This window comes from Periplaneta americana, chromosome 15 (genome assembly GCF_040183065.1).
Source record: "Periplaneta americana isolate PAMFEO1 chromosome 15, P.americana_PAMFEO1_priV1, whole genome shotgun sequence".
Classification (NCBI taxonomy): domain Eukaryota; kingdom Metazoa; phylum Arthropoda; class Insecta; order Blattodea; family Blattidae; genus Periplaneta; species Periplaneta americana.
In genome coordinates, this window is record NC_091131.1 from 120,176,019 (window position 1) to 120,194,037 (window position 18,019).

General features: G+C 34.1%; 2 protein-coding genes across 3 annotated transcripts in view; both read right to left on the minus strand.

Moving 5' to 3' along the window:
* Window positions 1-18,019, minus strand: part of Rpn13 (regulatory particle non-ATPase 13) — a 625,061-nt gene that overhangs the window by 207,816 nt on the left and 399,226 nt on the right. The window lies entirely within an intron of this gene.
* LOC138715299 (solute carrier family 25 member 32) overlaps window positions 1-18,019 on the minus strand; it is a 78,161-nt gene that overhangs the window by 20,280 nt on the left and 39,862 nt on the right. Inside the window, exons 4-6 of one of the 2 annotated variants that reach the window (XR_011336217.1) lie at window positions 17,174-17,287; window positions 9,655-9,800; window positions 2,946-3,065 (exon numbers count right to left, since the gene is read on the minus strand). Coding sequence is in view for 1 of the 2 variants with exons in the window: in XM_069848070.1 (XP_069704171.1) it covers window positions 9,655-9,800; window positions 17,174-17,287 (260 nt within the window). In the remaining variant the exon portion in view is untranslated. The remainder of the gene's footprint in view (window positions 1-2,945; window positions 3,066-9,654; window positions 9,801-17,173; window positions 17,288-18,019) is intronic. The other variant, XM_069848070.1, reaches the window with a different exon arrangement.

Consider the following 18,019-nt stretch of genomic DNA (forward strand, 5'->3'; position numbering starts at 1 on the left):
GTGAGTTATTAATTTCTCAAGGCGAGCGATGGCAACACGAAACGTTTAGATGAAATCTGGGTGGATCTTTTTAAAAGTACTGAAAGAGAACTCTCAAATTTGAAGGGGTAGTGGAGTTCATTATGTGTATCCCTGGAACAAATGCATGTGTCGAAAGATTATTTTCTCACATGAATGCTCTATGACTGACGAGAAAAATAAATTGTCTGTAAAAACAGTAAAACCTGTGCTTGTTGTAAAATCTTTCTTCAGTGAGGATTGTGTTGCTTTTCATGACATGATTCTTCAAAATAAACAATTGTTAAGTGAAATTCATTCTTCAGAGAAATATTATAAGACCAAGGCGAAATACTGTCACGTGAGTAGAGTATTTTGTAGCTATTTCTGTAATAACTTAGTAAAAGCAATTTGAAGGCAACTTATATAAAGAAGCCTAAACTTAATGCAAATATGCTCCCTAACAATTTTGTTTACTTACCCTTAGTTAGTAAAGTGTTTATGTAGTAAAGTTTACTGAAAGATTGGCATATTTGATGGGTGAGCATACTAAACTTACTCAGTGATAACTGATAAGTGTCTCGTATTTTTTTTTTTTTTTTCAATATTCTGGGAACCCTATTCTGATACCTTTACAGTCTTTGCTTGATGCAGAAGTGTTGATTACGTCGTTTTCAGAACATTTCATGTTTATAACTCGCTGTAAACAAAGATCAAGTATTGTGTCTACTACCGTTTCTCTCATCTATGCTGAGTTAATGTCCTCCAAATATAATCTCTCCAGTACAATTCAATAGCTAAGACTGCAAAACTTGGGCTCGCAAATAAGCAACATTGATTGCAATGTAGTTGTTCAATGTGAAAGTAACCTTACAAAAAATGTATAATGATGTAAACCCTTACATTTTCATAGAACCTTAGGGCTTTAAAAAGAGGTAGGAAACCACTGTTTTTATTACACTTAATGTGAATGGGTATCTTGTTAACACTCCAAGTCTCTCTACAATGTCAATGTTTGAGATCAATATTCCTCTATTTACATATGCAAAGGTGATTGAACAAGTATAAGAAGCATTCACAATACAATATACTACAGCGATGTTATTCTTCTGATTTTAAATGGGTATACATCTTTACTGATATGAAGTTTCAAATTAATATATAAAAGCAAATAACAATTTTGCATATATACTTTTTAAAGCACAAACATCAAGCAGCATATAATATTACGTACTAGTCCGTGTAACATGGACACACTAACAGAGCAATACTATTACACTTACAAAAATTAAATATTACCAACAAGGCAGCATATCCAAAACGTATCACTTCAAATAAAGGCTGAGGCTGTTCTAGTATTAACTAAATACGAAACCTAATTTTATTACGCGAAATTCGTTAATAGTTCTTTCCAAAGAATTTATGATAAATACATTTCATTCTTGATATAGCACTTACTCTCCAATTCAAGTAAAATCAGTCAAAAAACGTGTTCCATATTCAGTGTAAGAGTACTCCAATGCTTGCCATTTTATTTGTATGCAACAATTAAAGCAAATTATGGAATGACAGATAATACCTAGGGAATCTTCCTTCATGAAACAGAACATTACTATTCAAATAATTATGCAAAACAGACTAATTAGAATTAGGGAATAACATTCTATTTCAATCCAAAATTATACAATAAGTACAGAAAGCATAATAAGAATGTGTCTGAATTTATATGATTATGAGAGAACTATTCAATATATAAAATTTTCTGCATAGTAGACTTTGTGCATTTTCATAATTTACAGATAAATTGCTAATTATACTGCCACTAAATAAACCTATTATGACAGCTAGCAGTCAACAGAATATTATTGCCACATAGCATAGACAAAGTCAGCTCTGGAGCAATTTGGGAAGGGTGTTTGCTGTTGTATCGCTTACAACATGTATCGTCCACTCCCTTCTCAGCCACTGACAGCCTGTCTGCTTTTTTCCCCGTCCTCTGCTAATATGTTTACTTTTCTTCATCAATTCCATATTCGTCTACAGAGATTCGTCCAGAATCGGAGAATTAATCGTCCACTAAGGTCTACAAACCACTATTCATCCATATTTTCCCCTTCTGTAGCAGCAACCATGTCAACAACTGGCATAAATTGTTACAGTTTATATGGAAAAGTGTGTGCAGCTATAGCTGTTAAATCAAAATTGTCTATTTGTACCAGTTTTATTATAATTGTTTACCACACAATGACTATCATAATAAATATTCAATGTAGAAAGAAGAAATTAATTACGGTGACTATATCTATCACTACCACTCTGAAAGCAAAAATGGCGTTATAATATACTGGAGGTTTGAATAATGTTAAATTTATAATGCAAGATGTACAACTACTGCGGACACTGATGCCCACATTTAGATGTTTAAATTGGGATACACGTGTACGAGGCAAACAGAACAGCATCCAAATGAACTCTCTTCAGCAATAAAACAACGAGAGTTGGCAGAAGTACACAATGAGGAGAACTGAATGAGAAGAACTCTAACCTATGAACAATTCATCACTCATAAAACAAGAACTGTCCTTCACTTCCAGAAATGTTGCAACAGTGTATCTGACGCACGCGCACGCACGCACGCACACGCGCACGCGCACACACACACACACACACACACACACACACACACACACACACACACGTTGTCTGGTCACGTTCTGCCGCATGACAGTAAACTCATCCAATTATCTTCCGACCAAAGTTGCAGCAGGAACTGCATCAGCTGATAAGGCAACACCATTTTTTTTTTTTTTTAGGAAACAAATTAATAGCTTCCTAAACAGATACTACTAATGTGTGGAAAATGGAGGCAGGCAGTTTCAGCATCTCCTTGCGTGACATGAATGAGTACGTAACTTTTTAAAGTGCATTATAATAAATTAGGTACTCACTCTAGCATAACAAGTAACTGCTGAACCATGGACTCATGTATTGCCTGCCGGTGGAAAGTGACAGCTTATCAGCCGGCATAATCCCTGTCGCAGCTCTGGTCAGATGATAATTGGATGTCCCTGTAGATAATCCTAAGAGGTACATTATATTTCACACAGAAGAGAGTTTATAAAGACTATGTCTACTCTATTTCCAACTAAAGATTGAAGTAGACGTAAACAAAACCAAAATGTATTACTCCGCAATCGCAACCTAGCTACCAAAGCAGCCACCAGGGTGCATTATTTTCAGCAAGTGAGCACGCAGGGCAGCCACCGTCTCATATATTGCAGACATTTCAACACATCCATTGAACTAACCCGTAAAATGCTCACAGAGGGTTAATATTTATTATTTCTCTATTGGGAATAGTGGATTTTCATTTTTTTGTAGATTCGTGATTAAATGTTATTCTTTGAAGAGTGGAGAATTTCTTTAATTCTACAGAAATTTATTTGAGGTTGACAACACTGAATCTCGCACTGTGTTATACCAGCTGCGCTGATGTGCTCTGTGAAGCTGCAAGTCACCTTGGGAGGGATTTAGTGCCTATTACGCATGCGCGTTGCCATAATACACGTTACAATGATTTAACACACAATGTCTGAAACTACTAATATAAACATGTTGTTTAAATCGTAAGAAAGTATTCTTATAAGGATGTTTAATTCACTCGTATTCCATGTATATTATACATTTTATTATTCTAGCAGGAACTATTTTAATATGAGGAAGAAGATGACAAGCATGAGTTTGGAGGCGTTGTGCGTCCAATAGCCAATCAGGAACCATTATGCCACGTGCATTTATTTACATTTACTTCAATCTTTAGCTGGAAAGAGAGTAAGTAGTGGAACTTACTGTGGCAAGATATTTCAATCTGTTCCTCAAATATCTTATCAAATATATATTATCCACAGGAGTTCTCATGAACGTATATTTCCATTCATTTATGTAATACAGTATGATGTTCACACATTCAACCATCAGAATGAAGATGGTCGAGCAACACTCGAACATGGAGTTAACCCTTAATTCATTACAATGAACTTCGAAATCCAGGATATAAACGCAGCACCCCACAACTTTTCAAACAGTTTGGTAAAGGGTGCATATTCCACTTTAAGCAAAGTGTCTAGTGCCAGGTAGTGGATCTCTGTCACCATCAGACTTCTTGAATTATGAAGTTATATGGAGAGATGTTGATCTTCCTTTAGTATGTATCTCTTAACATGTCAAGTACATTTTCGATGCTTTGCAGAGCAAGTTCACGATGATTTGCAAGATCTAATTGCTAAATTTGAAGATAAATATCTGAGAGGGCATCCTGGAAGAGGCAGAAGAGCTGTGCCACTTAGATTCTACCCGGTATTGTGAAATGTTTACGATCTTGTAATAAATAGCGCTCAACGCACAAACAAACAACTTTGTAGAAGGATGGCACTCCAAATTTCAAACAGTGATAGTGACTCACCATGCAAACATCTGGAAATTCTTGGATCATATTAGAAAGGAAGAACATGATAATGAGACGGTTGTGTTAGAACTTGTTGCTGGACATCAAAATGTTAGATATCCTGTAAACAAATGATACCTTACAAAGGCAGATCGAGGAAATTGCATGCAGATAAGAAGAGTACCATCTTTGATATGTACTTCAGAACCATCAGCTACAAAGTGAAGCTGTATTCCACACCTGAAGAAGACGATCAGCTGGAAGTAATCTAATAGTCTCCTCTGGATATAGTGAACTCGGTTATAGTGAACCTAAATCATTGGTCCCGACTCGCGTACATTAAAAAGTACATTAATATTTCTGTTTATAATGAATCCTAGCTTCAGTTATAGTGAACCTTAAAAATTGAAGTTACAAGAATTGTATCCTGATAAATTCTTATTTGAAATCAGACCTTCTTATATAAAATTCAAAAATGTGTTGAGAACAACATTCTAAATTTCTTACTCCTTTAGTCAAAGAACAAAGGTAGGGTTAGTGATTCCAAGACAATGAGCTGTACTGTAAATCCAGGCAACGCATGACGACCTTGCCTCACTCCACCATCAAAGGGTTGCCATTCCATTCTCCATTGTTATTTCTTATCCACCACAGTCAAAGGAGTGCCTTTTGTTCTCAAACATGATGGGCGGATAGCATCCAAACAACGGAAAATGAAATTACCTTCTTTTATTAAAAGTGGACGGACATTATGTCCAGAGCATAAATGAAGGTAAGATTCCAATGGCTTTCAAACTCCATCAACCCCTTCCCAGTTTCCATTAAGTGACCTGGGAAATTCCTGGGCTGAGTACGCAGTCACATCATTACAGCATTTGCCATTTCTACCTGATCAGTCTGTTTCTAGTGTTCCAACAGTGAATGTGCTGTATAAAATAGTCGAAGGGCAAAGTGTTTTCTTTGGAAGATAAGGTGAATATTATAAGTGACAATGAACATAGTTTTTTGCAAGTGGACATGGGTCGACAGCATAGTTTAAATAAATCGACTGTAAGTAACAGTATACAGTGTAATCCATTCCACAGAAATGAGATATTTTAATGAATGTATAGTATTTTATTTTCTTGTTCACAATTTCATTCATTCCTATCATTTAAGATTAGGGGAGAGACACTTCGGATTTAGTGAACGAAATATGCAAGTCTGCAGAGGTTCATTATATCTGGAGTTGACTATATATACATTTTCTCTCTCTCTCTTTTTTTTTTTTTTTGCATTATTTTTTCTTCTAATTTATAGTTATCTCTTTAAAAAATGTAACTATTTTAACTCCTGAACAAATTCGACATTCAGATATTTAGCTGCATTACTTTAGTTTCATTACATTATTACTTATACATACTACAAACTCACAACGTGAACGAAAATATTTCAAATGGACGAAAAATTGATGGATGAAATTATAAAGTTGACCAAAAATGTAATGGATGAATAGGAGTGAATGAAATGGAAATGGACGAAATGTCCATACATGAAATATCTGGGAATCACTGTATCATATATCCACAACCCAACCCAGTATGAATGACATAAAATAATACCAGAATTCGGTTATTGTTTATATATCATTCCTATACATGATGCTGAAAAGTCGTCCCTGACTCCTTTCATGTTTGGCAACATGTAAACAAATAGCTATAAAAAACATCGAGGAATATGACATTCACTAGTTATCAGAAGTGAGGAAGGGGTAGAGGAGAAAAAGAACGACCGGATTACAGTGGCAAATGATGACGTCAACTTGATACTTCGAGCTGTCATAATACTCAACTTACATTAATAGCAAGGAATATATATAGTCCTGCATTGCACAAAGTTATTTTGTATCTGAAAACACAATAGAACTAATTCTAATTCTTTATGTTGTTATCTAAGGACCTGTAATATAAGATGCTTATCATATCATAAAGCAAGCAGATTTTATTGCAATGTATGAATTCGGAATAACCTGCAATGAATACCCAACAACGAAATCAGGCATATGAAAACTGCATTTTAAGAAAACTGTTATTATGTAACGTAGGAGATTCTTTATATTCAACAAAACTGATTTTTAACAATAGATGTATCACATAAAAGTTATCTCATAAATTTCGAAGAAAAAAGACTGACACAAAGTGATTATGCACAGCTATTCAAACAACCACACAACTAAACACAGCATTTATTGCACTAATAAAAACTGATCTCTACCCTAAACAATGCAACGATTTAGGACAGGGGAATGGGATCTTTGATTGTAACAATATATACGAGGAAGAATAAGTTAACATTAACTAAATACAACTTTGTTATTACTTTTACAGAATTCAGACCACACAATGCTGAGAATTTTACAAATGTTTCGGTAACATACTTCACAAAAAATGGACAGATCAATGCAGAGAGAAAGACTGACGTGAGGAGAGGTTAAAAAGAATAAAATGTGATCTACATGACCACAATCACATCCAATTATATTATGCCATACAACTAGACATAGAACGATTTTTATTGAATGGCATTTGGATATGTTTATTTAAGTTAAATGTACTCTGTATCTTCCAACCACAACACCTACTGCTCTAATAAATTAACAATATATGTCTTGAGAAATAGTGTTTGATTTTGAATCAGCAACTAAATGCCACAATTAGTGGTGTTATTTTCCGGAGGATAGTGAAAATGTTTATGAGCAGCCGCTTATTTTATGTCAAACTATAATGATACTATTTCGTCTTAAGTATCTCATAATCCTGGAATTATGTATGAAAAAGTCACGTACAAGCAAAAGCTGAAACTTTGCCAACACAATAGGAACCAAACTATAATTGAATACTCCCCACCCCACTCTCCGAACTAAGGGTATAAGTACATAGGGAAACCATGCAAGATACATCCTTATTCCAGGGGATATTGTGATGATATTAACAATGCAACAGGGCTGCTCACAGATCATACCCCTATGAAACAGATAAAATTTTCATAGAAATTGTGAAATACAGGCTGCAGCTAGTAAAAGAAAGAAAGAAAGACATTTAAAAAGACTAAAATATTTTATGCAGTTTACAGACGTTAGAATACATTTTGATACATTACAATAGAACCAAAAGGTTAGCTGCCTTTCAATTAAGGACTTATATCATGTTGTAAAGAATGCAGGGATTTGGAATGGTTTGCACAAATAAAATAAGCACAAGTCAGTAGATTACAGTGCATCCAGAGCTGAGAGGCAGTTGGGCCTTTGTTGCATGGGTCAAGGAGGTCACATGTGTCGAAACTTAATAATTTTGCCCAAGCATAAAACTTACAAAATGTTCATTGTTTTCACAAAGTGAAATTAAAACAACTACTCAACAACGAATGAACTTCCAAAATTTAACATAGCAACAAACTGTATCAAGGTGCTTAATAGTATTCAAATATACACTGAATGTTCATAACCACACTTCGGCTGTAGATAACCTTTAATCTTCCAGTTTTCAATTATATCAATTGCACTGTATTTAACATTCATCTTCATATGCTGGTCACTGCACCAAGAGATACATTCAAAAATATTATATTACATAAATAGGAACTGATAAGAACTTTCTTCTCTTGGGCCATAAACATATTTGTGCTATTTGTATTTCCTCTATTAACAGTACAAGACTCCAAATGTTGTTCAGTAGAAAATACACAGTGCCATCTGTAATAGCAGTTCCATAGTAATCTAAAAAATACTATATGATTTTTAATGTCAAGCATCTGAAAATTAGACAAATCATTCATGGTTCTCAACTAGTCTCAGCGTAACTGTTGTTTACTTTTCAATCTGCACATCTCCTACATGTATGTCTGCAAGTAGTGGTACTTTTATACACTAAATGCTGTACACCAGATAAATTCTGAATCCACATACAGTATTTTCACTCTCTTTTGTTAAATGTATGTATCCAAAGTCGTTGTACAGAGTATGACAGCACTGAATATAGATAATTTTTTTTCCTTTACCAATCTGTATTTCTGAAAAGAGGAAGTTTTAAACTACTTTATTCCTTCATCCAAAGGAAGCTGCACTTAAGAATTTTTCAAATAATTTTGAATTTTTCTTTCAATAAGCATCACATGCTGCTATTAAACTGCAAGAATCTACAACATACAGAATGTAATAAATAAAAATGTAATTACACAATATTATATAATAAAAATAATAATGATTAATTTATAACATAATCTCTAATACTGACAAAACGCTTGATACTTCACAGAATATACCACAGCACATTTACTACACTACGTATTTAAAAACACTGAATATTGAAAGTCATGATGATGCAAGAGACGAGCCAGATAAAAAAAAAATATATATATATATACACATATGCATAGTGTTAAAATACATTTCTCCATTCTTTAACGCCATCTAATCAGATACCAACATGGCTATTGAGAAATACTCCTCTCATATCTGAATGTCAACACTCATGGTATTTAACATCATAGCATAAATATTTTGCAAGACTCCTTTTGGAGAAGGACAACGACTTAATGCACACAATTAAGACGAATAAGTGATAGCGATAATACATTCTATGCTGTATTGAAATTTATAACAGTAGTGACAAAGGTTTTCTAACATTCACGACAAATTAATAGAAAGTATGGTATTATATAAATGTGAATTCAGTATTTTCCTTCCTTAAGTTAATATTTGCTTTATATAGATGTGACAAATGTAAAATACTAACTACTAAGTTTTCATATGCATACAACAGCTACTAAAACTTTAACCATATATGGATAGCTATAAAAAATGAACGAAATTAAAATCCTTAAAACGTTACAGAAAAAACATTAACTTGAACAGAACAAAATAACTGAACTTTTCTAATACCAACCATAAGTGCATTTCTTGCTACAACAACATTTAGAGTACTGTACAATAATACATACAGACGATCTTGGAAGTTCATTCTAATATATATTCACGTTACTGCACTTACATGGATCACTGAAACATCTGAGTTGGGAGTAGTTGCTGATGTTCTAATTGTGGCATATGTTACAAGATCTTTCTTTAGCTAGTTTCAGTAAATTTCTCATAGATAAGGAACACAAGACATATATTGGGAGTAACATGCAGTAGATATGGGGCAAGCCCCTTGTAGAAACCCCGCATCCCTTCGTACCTCCAGGTTCGAATAACACAATCCCATGAACCTTTGTAATCATGGTGGTGGTCCTGCAGACGAGCTCTTACCACTTGGTATGGGTATGTCAATCCCGCTGCCACAAGCTTGGAACATGCTGCAAATGTCAGGTACTCCATGGAACCCTACAAATAGCGAGTAAAAATCAACTACAGTTTATACTATTTCTTTGTGGATGAAGTGGAAGATACTGAAATACAATATACAATCAAATGAATACTGTTTGTCTTGACTCACAATCAGGGCAGTAGTAGCTGTTTTAAATTGATTTGTGACCAAGTATTTCTTAAGCACATTCATTTCTAAAACAACAAACCTGAACAGCTGGTATGGACGTTTGCTTGTAAAACTGCATTTGAAGATAGCATGTTCAAAACAGATTCTGTTATTGCAAGTAACATTCAGGAAATTTTGCATCAAATTCACTACGAAGTTTTACAGCAACTACCATACTGTTCAAACTTATTTCTGGACGACATTCATGTGTTCGAATCTATCACGAAAACCATAAGGGGAAGATATTGATACTACACAACTGGTTCACCAAACGCTGAAAAAAATCTTCACACATGGCAACAGAAAAATGTCTAGCACTTGGAAAACTGCCTGAATACACACAAAGATTTCTTTGAACACAAAGATATCTGCACCTATACATAACAAAATAAGTTGAGATGTAATTTTCGATTAAAGTATAATTAACACTTTTTTAAAATAACATGGGGGATTTTAGTGGATTACACCGTGTAACTACAAAGTGCAACATGTTTTCTCCAAGTTGCAAGGATTCATTTCTGATGGTTAAATCAATGCTTGCTGGATCGCATCCTATTTCTGCGTAAACTGCCTGCTCAATCAAAGTTATTTTGCCGCTAGATGGCAGGCAGTGTCCACCGCTATTAACATTATCAGTATATGTAAAGTCACTACCTGTCACCTAGCGGCTACTCCCACATAAGCGTTGATTGGGCAGACAGTATAAACAGTCATACGATGTGATCCAGCAGGCAGTGGGTTAAATGCAGCTTTAAGTGAAAAGTAATATACAATTTCTATCACTCACAATTATTAATCCCACGCCATAGTGTTGTGGTCTAAGGCACCACGCCTGTATTCGTGTTGCAGATTGAGCACTGGTTCATGTCATGGGGAAGGAATTTTCTCATGAAATTTTGGCCAGTATATGGAATTTCTGCCTACCCAGCATCGTGATGAATTCGGGCAACTATGCTAGATAGTAAAATGGAGTTTTCCAAAATGGCTGGGGGGAGAGGATCATCGTGGTGATCAGACTTTACCCCCATACTATTACTGTATTTGTATTGCTGGTGGTGTGGAAGAGAAGGCCTAATGGCCTTAATTACACCAGAATAAATAAATAAATACTGGTTGGATGATTGTTCACCTCTACTGAGGCATGTGGATGTGAGGCCAACAGTCAGCTGGTCGTCCATGGCCCTTCATGGGCTGTTGTGCCACAAATTACTATTTTACATCAACACTATCAATAGTACCACCTTTACCGCAAGCTTTAGTAATTTAATTATTGGTAACACTTCAGCATCACTTCATGATACAATGGGTATTTTGAATTCCTCCTGCACATGCCTCAGAGCTGAAGCATTAAAGAGAAAACACATTAACATAGCTCTTCAGTATTGCTTTATGAAAAAAAGGCAAATCCAAGTGTAAATACTGCTCAAGTAGCCCTACTGTTGAAATAAAACAGAAAAATTTCAAAGAAATAAAATAATTATTCTTTTCGTTTCCTCACAATTAAATTTCGTATATTCTCAGAAATTCCTCTACATATTTTGCAAATGACTAAAATAGTGAAAACATGACAGAAGAAAGTAAGGGATACCAAAGAACATATCCTTATACCACTTACAAGACCTTTGCCAAAGTTTCTGGACCAACAGTTATCTGTACATACACACAATTATCTACGATTTAACATATTGATACATTTAAAATGAGTTTCCAAAATAACAGTTATCACTAATTATACAATTACCAGTGCTCCAACTTGTAACTCTGCCTCGATTTGTTTACCTTTCTGTCAATTCAATTCAATTTATTATTAATAATAATAATAATAATAATAATAATAATAATGATTTATTTAACCTGGCAGAGTTAAGGCCATAAGCCATTAAACATACAGTGATAGGCTTCATCACAAATACAGAAGGGGATAAAAACATACATTTGAAAATACACATATAACTGAAAACAGTAAAGTTTAATTAGAATGAAAACACAAAATATTTTGAAACTCTAAAAATTAATGAAAACACTTCACTCTTAATATATTTGTAACTAAATGTAAATAACTTCATTTATTAAAAAACAATTTCACATGAATTTATGTTAAAAAACTCATCTACGGAGTAGAAAGGTTTAATTAAAAGCCAATTATAAAATCTAGTTTTGAAACTATTGGTTGGTAACTTATAATATTGACTGGGTACTTATTATATAATTTCATCCCCATGATAGAAAAATTTGTACTAGTCTTGTGTAATCTACAGTACGGAATATTAATTTGTTCTCTATTTCTAATTTCATGATCATGTATATTGGCTACTAATGAGTAATAATTGTCTATATTATGTCGAGTGTGAGAACTAGGTCGTGTGTATATATATAAATTTATGACTGTTAATACCTGTGATTGTTTGAAAAGTGGTCGACAATGTTCAAGATAGTTTGATTGACATAGAATTATAATGGCTTTCTTTTGCAAAATCAAGACACTACGAATTTTGCTTCCATTTCCCCAGATTAACAACCGCAGGCACATCTTAAATCATTTTGAGAAATGCAAGTCACTAATTTCTTTAATAAATATATAACTCTTGATAACGTGCATATACAGGGTGTTTCAAAAATACGGGGCATAATTTAAGGTATGTATTTCCCACATGTAGACAATCAAAATAGTTCATTACAACATGTGTCTGGAAATGCTTCATTTCCGAGTTATGCCTTCACAACATTGAAATTCACCGGAACGTTTTTCTTTCTGCAGGTCGTTGTCATTACAGAAGATGTTCAAAATGTCCACCTCCTGCTTGAACACAGACCTCACATCGATGTCTCATTGACCTGAAAACACGATCCCAATTTCCTGGAGTATTGCGTATGTCCTCAGAACATGCCACAATTCGATTCCGAAGGGATTCCAAATCAGGCACCAGAGACGAATAAACCAACGATTTTAAATGGCCCCACAAGTAGAAATCGAGAGCGTTCAGATCAGGTGAGCGTGGAGGTCAAGCAATTGGGCCACCTCTACCTATCCATCGATCAGGAAACCTTCGATCCAAGTACCGGCGAGACGTACGACTGAAGTGTGCAGGAGCGCCATCATGCAAGAAGTGAATGTGTTGACGATTGATCAGTGGAGTGTCTTCTAAAACATGAGGTATGGTGTTTTCCAGGAAGTTTGTGTACGCCTGCCCCGTAAGTCTGTTTACAAGTACATGGGGTCCAACTAAACGATCACCAATGATACCGGCCCACATGTTGAGGGAGAACCGCACCTGGTGATGAGATGGAACAGTTGCACGTGGGTTTTCATACGCCCATAGGCCTACATGCTGATTGTGGAAATTTCTTATGCCATCTCGTGTGAACTGTGCTTCATCTGTAAATAATACTAAGGCAGGAAAGTTCGGATTTACACCACACTGCTGCAAGAACCACTGACAGAACCTAACTCTGCTGGTGACAGGGCCTGTACACGTTGCAAATGATAAGGATACAATTGATACGTACTCTTTCAACAGTCTCCAGACAGTCGTATGAGGAACACTGACTTGCAACGCTACCCTTCGTGTGCTGATAGAAGGAGTCATGTTCACAGCCTCCAGAATCTCTTCCTGTACTTCTGGAGTTGTAGATCTTGGTCGTCCCCTTCCCAAACCAGGAGAGTTAAATTTTCCATACTCGCACAGACGGTAATGGAGACGTACAAATGTCTTCCGATCTGGACATTGTCGCTGTGGGTGCCTCTCCTGGTACAAACGACGAGCCAGCGCAGCATTGCCGTCCGCCTTACCGTACATGAAGTGTATCTCTGCCAGCTCTTGATTTGAATACATGTCGCACAGTCTAACGCCTACACAACACTGAATGTAACCTTCGCCTCAGAATGAACTGTCAGAGTGCCCTCTTAATGTCTCCTTTGACGGCAACGACCTGCAGAAAGAAAAACGTTCCGGTGAATTTCAATGTTGTGAAGGCCATATCTCGGAAATAAAGCATTTCCGGACACATGTTGTAATGAACTATTTTGATTGTCTACATGTGGGAAATACATACCTGAAATTATGCCCCGTATTTTTGAAACAGCCTGTATATTCGATATGTTTTTCCCATGATAAACTGGAGTCTATAAAAAGTCCTAGAAATTTGGTATAGTTTTGTATGTTGTCCTTTTTTATTAGATGATTTAGGCTAAAAGTTATGTTGATAGTCTTTTCTTGATTAAGCAAAAAACCATTAGATTCAAATCATACAGCCATCTGAGATAGAATATCGTTGGTTAGAGCATGTAATTTATTCAGAGCAGAGCTAGAACATAAGAATGTAGTGTCATCAACATACATAATTGTTTTAGCTTTAATGAATTCAGGGAGGTCATTAATTGCTATTAAGAATAGTAGTGGATCAATTATTGAGTCCTGTGGAACACTATAATGTATACTGGTGAGATCTGACCAATTTTCACCTATTGAGACTAATTGCCTTCTGCCATGAAGATAGGTTCTAAAAATATTTAGTGTATTCCCTTAAATACCATAAAATTCTAATTTTGATAAAATTAATTTGTGATCAATGCAATTGAACACTTTGGGGAGATCACAAAATACAGCATTAATTGTGACCTAATTTCAAAATTTCTTAAAATTTCGGTTATTAAAAGCTCAATTGCATCATTTTTGTTGGTTTCCTTTTTCTATAGCCAAATTGGATAGTACTAAAGAGATTTAAATTTTCGAAGTAGTCATAAATTTGACTGAAAATTACATATTCAAATATCTTAGATAGCACTGGAATGATAGAGGTTGGTCTGTAACTACTTTGACTTTTTTATAAATTGGGATTACTTTCGAAATTTTTAGTTGATCTGGAAATATACCTTGTTTTAGACAAATATTGATCATATTTGTAAGAGGAATATAAATTTAATTTAGAACTTAAAAGAAAAAAATCATTTGACATATCATAAATGTCTCTTGAATTTGATTTTCTCAAAGTTTTTATTATGTTCCATACCTCTTCAGTGGTGACCTCTCTCCATTTAAAAGTACATGAGATTTTGTCATTTCTGGTTAGGTATTTCCATAGGAGATAGCTTAAAGCGTTGAATTTTGGATTTGATTTTGTCCACAGAGTCAATGAAAAATTCATTAAACTCTTCCGGCAATATATTATAATTAATGATTCAAACAAATACCAATATATGGTGTCACCCATTGCTGTTTTGTAAAATGTAATAATTGAAAATAAATAAAAGTGCAAGCTACAATTAATTTATTACGTTTTTACGACATATTAGAATACTTATGTTGATGTTTATGCTTGACAAACATTTATAAAAAGAGTAAATGATTTCCTTTCTTCCATTCTTGCAATCAAAATATAAGGACTTGCTGCATCTTATACAGGACTATGAATTTTTAGTAATCACAAAGCTTCAACAGATACATGTAATTATGACGTAACCATGCTGTAAAAGAATTTATGACTTAATATTTCCAAGTGGGATATACAGTAATTTCACTGAAGACTTCAGATAATTGCTCTTTATTAAGGAAAGAGTTATTGTTTTTTCTGACACATTTTTTAATTTCAGCTTGAGATACAACAAAGACAATCCAAATTAAACTCTTACATTATAATCTATACAAATCTCTTGAGGGAACAGCAATCTTAAACATCTGGCTTGTGACATTTTGCTTTCTCTGAAAATCAGGGAGAAACCTGGTAAGTCCAAAATTATTGATTTTCTCTTTTTGATGTCATTTAACAGCTCAGTTACTGTAGTTTTGTACGGTTCAACTGCTCATAATAATAATAATAATAATAATAATAATAATAATAATAATAATAATAATAATAATAATAATAATAATAATCTGATTTGTCTAGAGAGCTCTAAAGAATGACAACCCAAGAAAATAGAATACAATGGGTCTTGGAAAACTTTTAATTTGCTCTCCTGTAAAAACAGTAAAATGGGACTTAATAAGTTTTGCCATGGATTCTTCAAATGCGGCAAAACTCTAAAAACATTTTCTTCCTTAACATAATATACAGAGTGATCTAAAACTCTTTTTGAAGTTATAAACAGTTATTCAGAAATTGCGAGATGACATCTAATATAAGGGCTTTCATTTCAAAACTTCTCTGTCTTAATAAGTATATAATTAAAATTTAATTTAATTAAACAAAAAAAATATGTCAATTTAGATATTGAGAAGGAATTTTAAAATCAGTCTTAATTGCATATTAGGTTTCACTTAGTCACCACCAGCGACCTCCCTTTTAAATTTCAAATGGCACCTCTCTATCTTGAAAGAGTATTCAATTGTTTATACATCTCATTAACTTGTTTTCGCATAATTGTCTGCCAGGAATTTTAACAATGGAGTGGTGCAGCGAGTGAATCACTCTATGTTTCAACAAGGGAAACATTAATTAAAAAAACAGTACACATGTAGTTCCACTCTTTTCTAATATGACAAACAAACAGAAATATGCAATCTGTTTAGGTATACAACAAAATATAATATTTCCTTAATTATTTCACACGAATTTCGAAAGCAAAGTCTTCAAAACGTATGAAACTTAATTTCTGTTTATAATATTATATTACTTACTTATCCAGGTATAGTTAAGGCCATCACAGCCTTCTCTTCCACAATACCAGAAATACATATACAATTAAAAACCGAACTATGATTATAAAATAAAACCACAAGAAAACATAATTATATAGGCTACAGCCACGTGAACTTTAAAATGGATGAACCTAACATAATATTAAGTATCATAATTATATCCTACTTACGTAATTAACAAGGCTAAGATATTAACGAACATAAACAAGAAACTTGTAATTTTAAATCTAGAAAAGAAACACAAATCAAGACATCTAGCAATTTTAAAAATGATACAATAAGACAAAATTTTTAATTTAATTTTGAATTGTGATAATATCCAGCAATCTCAGACATCATTAGATAAAGAATTCCAGAGGCGAGGTATTACTACAGTGTAGGAGGACGAGTATAAAGAAGTTTTGTGATGAAGGGAAAAAAAGTGCTTGATGCTGTAGAGTTGTAAGAAATTGAAAGCACAATACCAGATAATTCAGAGTAGAAGTACGCATGATTTAAAATAGAAGACACAATCTCTATTTATAAACAAACTCAATTCCTGAAAACAACATTAGTTGTTCATTCAATCATCTACATGTACTTACCAGTTTTGTATCAATGGGCACCATTCTATACTCGTTATAAGTATTCTTCATTTCTTCGTAAGTCATGAACTGGAGGGCACCATGAGATACACCAAATATTCCTGGCACAAAGCCCTACAAAGAAATTAATTTATATTTTTAAGTGCAAGACTACACAGTTTGGCAAATTTCAATATCGTAAATATTTATTTCCTTACTTACTTACTTATGGCTTTAAGGAACCCAGAGGTTCATTGCCACCCTCACATAAGCCCACCATTGGCCCTATCTTGAGCAAGATTAATCCAGTCTCTACCATCATATACCACCTCCCTCAAATCCATTTTAATATTATCCTCCCATCAACGTCTTGGCCTCCCCAAAAGTAAATATTTATTCCCCAGTAGTATTAATATTAGATGACCAATTATATTTTCTGCTAAATGTAGTGCAGTGTTCCTTGTTGAATTAATATATTTCTAATCGTTTCAGTGTATATTACAAATGGTTAATCAAAGACAGAGGAACTGGCTGGAACTCAAGAATCACATTGTATAAAACCATTATATATGTAGTATAATAATGTATAGATGTGAAAACTGGATTATAACAAAAAAAGATGGAATTCATGCTGGATAGGTTCGAAAGGAAAGTATTGAGAAGGATTTTCGGACCAATAGAGGATAATGGGATATGAAGAATTAGATATAATGAAGAACTATCTAAATTATATGGCGACATACCTTTATCAACAGCCATACACCTTAAAAAGACTACAATGGGCCAGACATACTATCAGGATGGAAGGAGAGAGAATCCCTAGGGAAGTATTGGAGGGACATTTTGGAGGAAGAAGGATGATGGGAA